General features: G+C 45.9%; 1 protein-coding gene across 1 annotated transcript in view; it reads left to right on the top strand.

Annotated features, from left to right (window-relative positions):
• Positions 1 to 12,587, top strand: part of RASSF2 (Ras association domain family member 2) — a 57,084-nt gene that overhangs the window by 33,781 nt on the left and 10,716 nt on the right. The window contains exons 6-9 of the mRNA XM_083753385.1: positions 2,259 to 2,419; positions 5,034 to 5,135; positions 10,264 to 10,315; positions 11,411 to 11,532. Coding sequence (XP_083609511.1) covers positions 2,259 to 2,419; positions 5,034 to 5,135; positions 10,264 to 10,315; positions 11,411 to 11,532 — 437 coding nt within the window. The remainder of the gene's footprint in view (positions 1 to 2,258; positions 2,420 to 5,033; positions 5,136 to 10,263; positions 10,316 to 11,410; positions 11,533 to 12,587) is intronic.

A 12,587-nucleotide genomic window follows, 5' to 3' on the forward strand; every position in this document is an offset into this window, starting at 1 on the left:
GATGTCTCTGCTTTTTAAGATGCTGTCTAGAGTTTGCAGGACAGGAGGCCAAATTGCAATGCACTTTAGATCACAATTGTTAGGGAGCTGTCATCCAAATCACCTTGACCTAGAAGGTTGGAGAGCGTTACAAATGTAGCCGAAGACACACTGATTAGGAAGGGAGTCTGTGAATAGCACATTGTTGACTTCTTCTAACAGTAAAAACACTTGCAAGGAGTTTATCTCTGGATAGTGGCACCACTCCAACTCACGGCAGGGTTGGGCTTGATGATCCCTGGGGCTCCCTTCCAACTGTACGATTCTTTGAAAACCTCTAATGAAGGGGAACATTTTTGGCTTCTGTAGCAACTAGGAACATTGGCTGTGCTGGCAGAATCGCAGCTGGATCTCGGAGCATTTCCAGGAAACAATTTTCAGTATTCGCCCCGCCTTTGTTTTCTCTGCTTGCTGCTGAACTTCCATAACCCTAACCCCTCACAGAGACCTTCATTTAAAACTTAACAGCAGCATTCCATGTCTCCAGCGTCTGCCTTCCCCGAAAGCACCAACTTCCCATATCCTCTTTGGGAGTCCTAAAGGGACCCCTGACCATTAGGTCCAGTCGTGGCCGACTCTGGGGTTGCGGCGCTCATCTCACCTTATTGGCCGAGGGAGCCGGCGTACAGCTTCCAGGTCATGTGGCCAGCAGGACTGAGCCGCTTCTGGCGAACCAGAGCAGCGCACGGAAACGCTGTTTACCTTCCCGCTGGAGTGGTACCTATTTATCTACTTGCACTTTGACGTGCTTTCGAACTGCTAGGTGGGCAGGAGCAGGGACCGAGCGATGGGAGCTCACCCTGTCACGGGGATTCGAACCGCCGACCTTCTGATCGGCAACTCATAGGCTCTGTGGTTTAACCCACAGCGCCACCTGCGTCCCTTTCTTGGGAGTCCTACTCATGTGTAAAAGGAACACATGGAGAGGGACAAGCCCGCTGAGTTTCACCCTTTGTGAGTTGGAGGGCAAACACTTCCTCATATTCCCCAATTCTTAGTTGTGGAGAGATGCTCCACACATAAAGGAGGTTTTGTGCTTCAGTTGTTTGCCCTCCAGCTTGTTAAAGGGAGCAAAGAGGATGGAGCTTTGCACGCTTTCACATTGCCTTTACTCGTGAGTAGAACACCGTGCTGCTTTGTGCGCATCATGCAAGTTCTGCTTGTTGCAAACTGAGTAACCCGCAGTAGGAAGAGTCCGTAAAAATTGTGAGCTGGTAGCACGCCCCATGCAAATGTGCTTCTCTTATTGGAAAGAGAAAACAAGGGGACCTGAGTTATTTGTCCCCTGATTCTGAACATCTTGTTTGTGGGCTTCCCAGAAACACCTGGTTGGGCACATGTGGCTTGGGTCTGATCCTGCAGAGTCCTTATCATGCCAGAGAGGGAAGGAGGAAATCCCAGGAGAAGATCATGTAAGAACATAAGAAGAGCTTGCTGGATCAGGCCCACCTAATCCATCATCCTGTTCTTCAGTGGCCAACCAGATGCCCGTCATGCTCAAATCCTGCTTGCCGGTTTCCCATAAGAGCCCTCTCTCCTCCTGCAGTTTCCAGCACCTAGTATTCAAAAGCATTGCTGCCTCCTGGGCCTTTACCTGCAGTTCAGACCCTGTAGGCCTGTAGGTTGTGTTGCTGGCTGTCTCAGAGGATGGAGCCTGGCCTCTTCTTTTTGAAAACTTTGAAAGATGCATGTAGGGATAATCGTTGGGTCCGGAGGGAGGACACTCCCCACCTGCAGGCAGCCTCAGCCTGCCTGCACGCGTGACCTTGGGGTGCGGGGCACCCCCCCACACACAGACAAGCCACAGCTGTCTGAATATCGTTCCCTCTGTCTAACCTTTTGCAGTCTCAGTAGTCTGCGGTGCCCTGTCTGTAACCTTTGTCTCTGAGACTTTTTGTCTCCTTCGTCATACACTGTGCAAGGGGAAAATGACGTGGTGGAAACAGGTGCCAAAATAGCTTTGTACCACCCCACGATCTCGGGACTGGAAGATGTGTAAAGGTCACAGCCCAAAATGTATCTGACAGGTTTGCATATTTGTGTCAATAAAAGGAGGCTCCACAGGGTTGGTCGGCAGTTTGCTTGCAGCTCACCTGTGCGCAGCTCACCTGCATTATCAACTCCTGCCTCATGTCCATCACTGCAGATACAGGTGTTTGGAATTTCTTTGGGGGAGGTCAGCTTCTTTTGACGCACCTTTCCTGTCTCCTCCGTTTCAGATGACAACAATCTCAAAGCCCAGCAGGAAGAAGCGCCGCAGCTGATGCGGACGCGGAGCGATGTGGGCATGCGCCGCAGGGGGACTCTCCGCACCCCGAGTGAGCAGCGGAGGATCAGGAGGCACCGCTTCTCCATCAACGGGCATTTCTATAACCACAAAGTGAGTCTCCCAAGGAGGGTCTCCCTAGGGCGCCAGAGCAACTTGATTTAGGGATGGAGTCAGGTGCAGAATGTAGCTCTCGGTGCCTCCCAGTGAATTGTTAAGGCAGGCATGTTTTGTTTTGTTTTGTTTTGTTTTGAATGGAAGCTAGCCTCTATTATTTGCTTTATCATGCATTTGTGGCATTTTGTTCCAAGGAGTTCAAGGGAGAATATGTGGTTCTCCCCCCACCTCACCATATTTCTCTCTCCATAAGACGCACCCGACCATAAAACACGCCTAGTTTTTAAAGGAGGAAAAGAAGAAGAAAAATATTCTGAAAAAAACAGTGGATGTATGATTTTTGTGGTTCATGCTGTGGCCACAGACATGTGATTTGACGGTGAGTTTGGGGTAGCCCAATGCAAAAATCCTGAGAATACATGTGGATCCGTGCTTTGTAAGCATGTTTTTGCACCATTGCGGCCCCACGCAACAGTGGGTGCACAATTTTTTTGGTGCAGGCTGTAGCCATGGACATGCTATGTGATATGATGGTGAATTTGGGGGTGACCCAATGTAAAAATCCTGAGGATCCATGGGCTTTTACCTCCCCCCTCCCAGGCAGCCTCCACTAGCATCCCTTATCTCTCTTCCGATCCCTTACCGATCAGCTGCTTCCTTTCAACACCCCCTTCCCTCTTTCCAAAAAAACAAAAACAAAACAGCATGATCTGCTTCTCACCCCTGGGCTACTCGGCTCCAGGGATGACACATTCACTCCATAAGACATACAGACATTTCCCCTTACTTTTTAGGAAGAAAAAAAGTGTGTCTTATGGAGCAAAAAATACGGTAATCCCCAGAACAGCCTTGTGAGGTAGGTTAGGCTGAGAGGCAAGGACTGGCCCAAGGTCACACAGTGAGCTTCGTACCAAGTGGGGATTCGAATTCTGATCTCTCCCAGGTCCTAGTCTGACGCTCTAAGCCCTACAGCACATTCTGGCATTCCCTGAGCAGAGATTGCTGCCCATGTACCATACTTATCCGTATATAAGACGAGGTTTTTTTCCTGCTGAAACAATGTCCAGAATTGGTGCTCGTCTTATACATGGTCAGTGTGTTGTTGGGACAGGGGATTGGTTTCTGGCGCAAGCAGGAGCTTGTCAGGGGTGATTGGGCGTGACTGGTGGCCGTGGCAAGGGCTGCTGCTGATTGGCTGCTACTGCAGTAATTGGGCATGCGATTGGGGTGGCTGCTGTCGGCGAGCGGGCAGACGATAGGTTGGTTCGTCGACGAGCACGATAGTCACCATTGGTCTGGCGGGTGAGTGAATTTTGGCCCTCAAAAAACTCATCTACTGTGGGCAATCCCCACCCCCATCTCAACTCTGGGCAATCTCCCCCCATTTTCTTAAATATACACGGGGGCGTGTTATACACGGAAAAATACAATGTGTATAAAACTACAGAATGCTGGCAATGTGAGAATTCAAAAGCTCCATAATATTTGCTCTGGAATGTATGACCATTTCCCAGTTAATTTTTGAAGTTCTTTTTTTTTTTTTAAAAAAAATAAATATTACATTTTATTAAATGTTACCAAAAAAAAAAGAAATAGAAACAATATATAACCATACATTAAAACATTTATCTACACAATTTTCCAGAATGCAGACTAGAAAAGAAGAAAGACAAAAGATAAAAGAAAGAAACAAGAAAAAGAAAGAAGAGAAAAAATACTTTTTATAATCAATTTTATAATATTTTAACTAGGATTTATTTATCATAATGTTTGAAGTATGAATTTAGAATAATTAATTAAAATTTTTGAAGTTCTTTGATGCCTGTAGTCAGTCCTCTTGCCGGCAATTGTTCTTTTCCTTCCACCATGTCCCCCAGATCCTCTTTCTTGATTCGATTTTGATTTGATTTAATCTTTGCATTCTGCTTTTCCAGCAACAAATGTTGATCTCTGAGTGGTTCACAAGAATCACAGCAGCATTAAAAATCAAGAAACACTGGCAATCCCTATAATATCAAGCGCAGTAGCCTTTTAATAAGGGATGCAGGTGGCGCTGTGGGTTAAACCACAGAGCCTAGGACTTGCCAATCAGAAGGTTGGCGGTTCAAATCCCCGCGATGGGGTGGGCTCCCGTTGCTCGGTCCCTGCTCCTGCCAACCTAAGCAGTTCGAAAGCACGTCAAAGTGCAAGTAGATAAATAGGTACCGCTCTGGCAGGAAGGTAAACGGTGTTTCCGTGCTCTGCTCTGGTTTGCCAGAAGCAGCTTAGTCATGCTGGCCACATGACCTGGAAGCTGTACACTGGCTCCCTTGGCCAATAAAGTGAGATCTGCGCCGCAACCCCAGAGTTGGCCACGACTGGACCTAATGGTCAGGAGTCCCTTTACCTTTACCTTTACCTTTAGCATTTTAATAAAGCAAACGACTGCAACAAATTAATCAAAACAAGAAGCTCAATAAGATCTTCCATAGTTTCTAATCTGGCATGGTGTTAGCTCCCCCTCCTCCCCCAATACATGGCTCACACCTTCCTCTGTGGGCCTCCAAGGTTTCTCCTTGTCTAGATCACCCTGTCCTCCAGCCTTCTGATGCCTTTCTGCTCCTCTCCGCAGACATCGGTTTTCACACCCGCCTACGGCTCCATCACGAATGTCCGCATCAACAGCACCATGACGACGCCTCAAGTGCTCAAGCTTCTGCTGAACAAGTTCAAGGCAAGTTTTGCTGCAACGTTTTGAACTGGACCAAATCTGAGCTGGGAAAGTCTCCCAGTGGTGTCCTCTCCTCCTGGGCCCCTGTCCAACTCTGGTCCATTTCTGTGGGGCTTGCGGAGGAGGGTGGCTGTTCCCAGCCTTGCCCAGCCTCGGGTACCTCCCATCTATTTCGGACCACAACTCCCATCCGACTCAGCTTCATACGGCAGTGCTGGTTGGGAATGATGGGAGTTGTAGTCCAAAATGGTCGTGCTGCCTGGAGCTGATGGGAGTCGTACCGTGGAGAACCCCCAAGTTGGTGAAGGCGTCTGTAGGTTGTATAGCTGTGTCTCCCACTTGTGATGGCACCAATGAGCTGCCTGCTCTCACAGCTGCCTATTCTTGGACTGGAGAAACACAAACCCCTGTGTTGCAAAATGAAACAAAAATGCAAACGCAACACGCTGGCTAATAACTGTTAGTCAATATATAATCGGTTATGATGTCATTCAAAATATATGAACAAGCCGCTTCAAAATGATGTATATATCATACAACGCATCTCACAAAATATACAAGTAACTACAAGTTGTTATATGTATCAGAGTCAAACACAAATGTAGCAGCTACACTATCCAGTGGGCATGATCCACTAGCATGATCCCAATTAGTATGAATATTTCATTGATAATTATTTGGTATGTACCTCTTTATATATTTTGTTCTACCGTATAACGTACATCCAGGTTGCTCAGTTTTGTTGTCATTCATTGCTTGCAATGCTTTTTATTCCATTTCCAGCTGATGAAGACTTTATTCCGAAACAGTCAAACTATTCCGGATATACAGTCCTTTTGAGACTTTTGTGAGACATCTTCCTTTGAGAGATGGCTTGGCGTTCCTCACTATTCGTTGATTTGTTTGATTCTTTGTTTGACTCTGATACATATACAGTGGTACCTCGGGTTAAGTACTTAATTCGTTCTGGAGGTCCGTTCTTAACCTGAAACTGTTCTTAACCTGAAGCACCACTTTAGCTAATGGGGCCTCCTGCTTCCGCCGTGCAATTTCTCTTCTCATCCTGAAGTTCTTAACCCGAGGTACTATTTCTGGGTTAGCGGAGTCTGTAACCTGAAGTGTCTGTAACCTGAAGCGTATGTAACCCGAGGTACCACTCTAACAACTTGTAGTTACTTGTAAATTTTGTGAGATGTCGGGGGGCCCGCTAGGGGCGCATTGGAAGATGGCCGACAATACCATCTCTCCGGCTCACACGAGGTAATTAAGAGGCTAATATGGGAGTATGTAGCCTCCCTTGTTTCCCCAGGGAATGGGGGAAACACTGCCTTCGCCTGAGGTTGCCGATAAATCAACCCCGAGTTCGAAAGAAGAAGGGGGTGAGGGCACTAGGCACACAGCACTCGTGTGGGTTTCTGGCTCTCCCGACGCCGTCTCTGATCGCGCGACCTGGTTGCAGGAGCTTAAAATAAACAATTAGAGAGCAGCAAATGCACATGTTTCGAGTGAAGAACGGGAGTTTAGACTGCTAATTGAAGTGACCTCTGTGAAGTTGAGCGATGGGCTGGATTCAACAGGAAAATATATCAAGAAGAAGTCGGTATGTTGGAATGGGACGGAAAAGGGGGGGACTTTTCTCCCCCCCATGTGATTACCTAACAACCCCCCCCCCCCAAGAAGAACTGTTGCAACAGTTGATTATAAGCGGGATGATTAAGAAACAGTGTGGAAATGAATTACTAACCAAGGGTTTGGTTTGTGGAGATCTGGAAAGGAATGAAAGGCTTTTGGAATGATGCAGTTATAAAAAGATTTGCCATGACAGGCAGGTTTGTTGCAGGATTGACGATCAAGAGGGGGAGGAAGCCATGGCTTTGTTATTATATTGGACTCTGTGTCTGACCCGGCAGAACCTCCTGAGAAGATCGAGAAGGGAGTGACAGGCCTGCAAAGATTAATGAGCAGACGTTAAGATTGTTTTCTATGGAAGTGCTGAAATGCGTCTGCTGTCTGAATATGACTCTTGGATGAATGAAAAAATCCACATAGGACTATAATAACGCTTGTTTTCAACTCGCTTGTGGAGACTATCAGAGGTCACAATGAAAGGAAAAATATACGACAACAACAAGAAGAGATGAGGAAAACAACAAAGAGAGGAATGGACAGAACTGTGAACATTATTTGCACAGAACTGTGAACACCAAGGCAGCAGCAATAGAGATGATTGGATCCCTTTCTGAGCTCGAAGTATGGGTACCCCCAACAAAAAATTAAAATTCGGGGGGATTTGCCCTGCCAGACTTGAGGTTATATTATGAATCTGCAGCCTTCTGCTGGTTGAAAGATTGGATTCTATTGGAGAACACTGACGTCCTAGATCTGGAAGGGTTTGACAATGCGTTTGGGTGGCATGCATATTTGTGGTATGACAAGGACAAAGTGCACAAATTGTTTAAAAACCATATTGTCAGAAGAGCAATTTTGAGGGTCTGGACAAAATATAAAGACTTATTGGAGAGTAAGACTCCGAGGTGGCTCTCACCGGTGGAGGCCAAGGCACGTAAGAGACTTAACATGGAGGCCCATTGGCCTAAATATTGGGAAATAATTGAAAAAATTGGAGACAATTGGAGGTTGCTAAGCTTGGAGAAATTGAAAACTAAGGTACGAGACTGGCTGCACTATGCGCAAATTCAAGAGGTATTTAAAATAGATAAAAAGGTTGGATTCCAGGTGGAAAAATCGAAACTAGAGACGGAATTGTTAGAGCCAAAAAGTAAACTACTTTCGAGAATGTATAACTTGCTGCTTAAGTGGAATACACAGGACGAGACAGTCAAATCCGCTATGATAAAATGGGCTCAGGATGTGGGGCATAACATTATGTTTGTAGACTGGGAAAGGATATGGAACACCGGTTTGAAATTTACGGCATGCACTGCCTTGAAGGAAAATATTATGAAAATGGTATACCAGTGGTACATGACCCCAGTCAAGCTAGCTAAGATATACCATCTGTCTGACAATAAATGTTGGAAATGTGGAGAGGCGGAAGGGACATTTTTTCATCTCTGGTGGACCTGCCCGAAAGTGAAGGCCTTCTGGGAAATGATCCATAATGAACTAAAAAAGGTACTGAGATTTACCTTACCTAAGAAACCAGAGGCCTCCCTCCTGGGTATGGTAGACCAGAGAGTGTTTAAAAAAGACAGAACCTTTTTCATGTATGCTACCACAGCAGCAAGGATCCTGATTGCAAAACATTGGAAGACACAAGATTTACCCACGCTGGAGGAATGGCAATCACAGTTGATGGACTACATGGAATTGGCTGAAATGACTGGCAGAATCCGAGACGTGGGAGAAGAAACAATTGAGGAGGACTGGGAAAAGTTTAAGGACTATTTGAAAAAACACTATAAGCTGTATGAATGTTAAAAAAAATGCACATTTCAGGAAATTCTAGCTTCAGTAAATGTAAGTTAATGAAATGAAAATTAAGACACAAGAATTTAGAGGTAAAATAATGAAACAACTTTATTGTGTTTAATACAAAGCATATAAGAATTGGGTTACAGTAAAATTGAAATTAGGGAACATGATAAAATGGAAGATACAATAAGTTTTGAAATAAGTTAACAAATTGCTGATGCTTTATAAGACAGGGAACGTAGGGTTTGGAGGATGTGGGGAAGTCCTTTAGATTGGATGGAAAAAGAACATGGAAATTTGCTATTCTTCTATTCTATTTTCTTATAACTATTCTTTATTCTTTTTTCTGTATTTCTCAAAAGCAATAAAAACATTTAAAAAAAACAAAAAATTAAAATTCGGTTTTGTAATTTGGAACTAATGTGATTTAATTGGTTTGTTAATAAAAATTATTTTTAAAAAATTGTGAGATGTGTTGTATGATGTATACGTCATTTTGAAGTGGCTTATTCATACATTTTGAATGACATCATAACCGATTTTATATATGCACTAGCAGCTATTAGCCAGCGTGTTGCGTTTGCATTTTTATACTCTTGGACTGGGTCTGGAGGTTGATATGCTTCACTTGGGGGGGGGGGGGTGGAATAAAATAACATGAACAGCCCCAAAGGGCAGCCTCAGGCCATAGTGCATGTTGACTTAGGAGGCACCGTCAGGAAGTGCCTGAAACAGGAAGTGGTTAGACCAGCTAGGTCTTGGTGCACTTCAGAGGTTGCTGGGCTCCAGCTCTAGGGCTGACAGGAGCTGGAGTGCAGCAACAACAGCCTGGGCAGCATCTTGCCTCCCCTTATAGAATCATAGAATTTTAGAGGTGGAAGGGACTCCCAACCCGCTGCAGTGCCCGAATCACAGCTAAAGAATCGCTGACAGATGGCCATCCAACCTTCCATGAAGGAGAGTCTGCCACCTTCTGAGATAGTCCATTCCACTGTTGAACATCTTGTACCATCATAAAATTCTTCCTAACGTTTAATCGGAATCTCCTTTCTTGTCGTTTGAATCCATTGCTTTGGGTCCTACCTTTTGGAGCAGCAGAAAACAAGCTGACTCTGTTGTGACAGCCCTTCAGGTATTTGAGTATGGCCATGATATCTCCTCAGTCTTCCATTTACCAGGCTAAACATGCCCAGCTTAGGGCTGTCTTAAGCATATGTGGTGCCGGGGTGCAAAGATCCAGCCGGCGTCGTCCCCCCAGGTTGCCCAGTCCCAGGCGTGCAGGAGGACAGAGCCGGCCGGCCGCCTCAGCATCTCACTGGCTCGGTCGCCCCCCAATTATTGACGAAGAGCCGCCCGCAGCAGAAAAGCCTGCCGTGGCACTCTGACCAACAGGCGGCTTCTTCCCCAGACTCAATTCTTGGGCCTCGGACTCTCGGCCTGGAGCCTCTGAGAGCCTGGTGCCTGGGTGCCCCGCACCCCTAGCACCTATGGGTAAGATGGCCCTCGCCCAGCTCCATCAACCATTCCTGATAAGGCTTGTTTTTCCAGACCCTTGGTTATCTTGGTCAAGCTGAAAACCTTGTTCTGTGTGTGTGTGTGTGTGTGTGTGTGTGTGAGAGAGAGAGAGAGAGAGAGAGAGAGAGAGAGAGATAGAGAGAGTATTATCTTTTCTGTGTTTTCTTTTCTCTGTGTTCAGATTGAGAACTCAGCAGAGGAGTTCGCCTTGTACATTGTTCACACCAGTGGAGGTGAGCAGGCTGTTATTGTGCACTGGTTTCTTTTTTTAAAAATTATAATTTTTATTTTACAAGCATAAGTTATAACAATACCAATTACATATCCATATTTAGAGATTTTTCTGAATCTCCAGACTTCCCACCATCCCCTCCATGGATCTTACTTTCAACATTTTCAACTGCATGTTATTTCATAATCCATATTTTGTATCTCTCCATATTGTCCATAGTGTATTGTGTGCTGGTTTCAATAGGGCTGTGCTGCAGCTAAGCAGTTATGGATTTAAGCCACGGGTCACCAGCCTAATTGTGATGCCACGGAGCATGGGGGGCAGGAAGGGAAATGAGTTCAGCCCACCCCAGCTGTTAACTTTGCCTGCCTCAAAGCCCCCACCATATGTGCATTTAAAACATGTTTTAAAATGGATTTTTTTTAAAAAAAATATTTGTATACTGCTATATCATAAAATACCAAAGCGGTTTACTACAACAACCTAAAAGCATACAATAAAACCATTAAAAATATTTTAAAAGTTAAAAGCAGGCATCAATTAACCATTGTGGAATGATGTAGTCTTACTTGCCTGCATAGGCCTGGTGGAATAGATATTTTTTTCAGCAGGCATTTAAAGCTGGCACAGAAGGTGCCTGCTGAATCTCCAGTGGCAGGGCGTTCCACAGGACTGGGCCAATGACACTAAAGGCTCAGTTTCTCGTTGTTGCTAAACGAGCCTCACCAACTCAGGGAATGGCCAGTGACGCTCCTGCAGATGGATGATAAAAGTAATTTAAAACGGTGTGAAGTAGCTGGTGGAAAAACCTTTTCACAGGTTGCCTTGAGAGCTGCAATACTTGCCCACCGATTTGTACACTTTGGCCACAACCTCTCTTGACATAAGGCCCCAGGAGGGATGGACTATGGGTCAATGTGGCCCTTGGGTTGCAAAACAGCCCCCACCCCTTCTTGGATGCTTCTCAGGAAGTTCTTGCTTGGTTGAGCTTGCCGCTGCTGCTGTTCCCCCTTCTGTGTCTGGGGCAACAAGGTGGATTTAGGGGTTCCTTCATTGTCTTCTTCAGTGCCTTATCCACACTCCCTGTTTCATGCAGAAAAGCAGAAGTTAAAGGTGACAGATTACCCGCTGATCGCTCGGATTCTGCAGGGACCCTGTGAACAAGTTTCCAAGGTGTTCTTGATGGAAAAGGACCAGGTGGAAGAAGTCACCTACGATGTGAGTTGCTGCTTTGCGGTGGAATCCTATTTCATTTCCGAGACGCGCAGGTGAAATGATCAAGGGGTTGGTGGAGCAGCTTCCCTGTGGGGCAGTGTTTGAGGCTGGGGGAAAGGCGACGAAGAGGTGACATCTTACCACCCCCTAGCTATGGCCCTGGGTGCAGCACCCGGGTGAGTGTGGACGCACCTCTCTGCTTCCATCCAGTGGTCGTGTTGAAGCCATTGCAAGCAGATCAGCCCTTCTCTGTTGGCTGGGTGGCACGGGGGCCGAAACTTGGATCATATATTAAATGCGTCATTGCATTTAACTTGTCTGTTTTGAATAATAGCTGGGAATAGGGGAGGGAGTCAGGGTTGGGACTGCAGGGTCTGGGGAGAAGGGATTTAATGCTTCCTCTGCTCTTCCTCTACTGGGGTCTCAGCAAAATCTCTCCCACCCTCAGTTTCTCCCAAAGTGTCATTTGGTCCTGGTGGGATATTTGAAATAATAACAATAACAATAACAATAACAATAACAATAACAATAATAATAATAATAATAATAATATATTTATACCCCATCTGCTGGGTTTCCCCAGCCACTCTGGGTGGCTTCCAACAAAGTATTAAAATACAATAGTCTGTCAAACATGAAAAGCTTCCCTAAACAGGGCTGCCTTCAGGTGTCTTCTAAAAGTTTGGTAGTTGTTTTTCTCTTTGACATCTGGTGGGAGGGCGTTCCATAGAACGGGTGCCACTACCAAGAAGGCCCTCTGCCTGGTTCCCTGTAACTTGGCTTCTCGCAATGAGGGAACTGCAGAAGGCCCTCGGCGCTGGACCTCATTGTCTGGGCTGAACGATGGGGGTGGAGACGCTCCTTCAGGCATACAGGACCAAGGCCATTTAGGGCTTTAAAGGTCAGCACCAACACTTTGAATTGTGCCCGGAAATGTATGGGGAGCCAATGTAGGTCTTTCAAGACTGGTGTTATGTGGTCTCGGTGGCTGCTCCCAGTCACCAGTCTATCTGCCGCATTCTGGATTAGTTGTAGTTTCCAGGTCACCTTCAAAGGTA

The sequence above is a fragment of the Podarcis gaigeae genome, assembly GCF_964106915.1.
Source record: "Podarcis gaigeae genome assembly, chromosome: 8".
NCBI lineage: Eukaryota > Metazoa > Chordata > Lepidosauria > Squamata > Lacertidae > Podarcis > Podarcis gaigeae.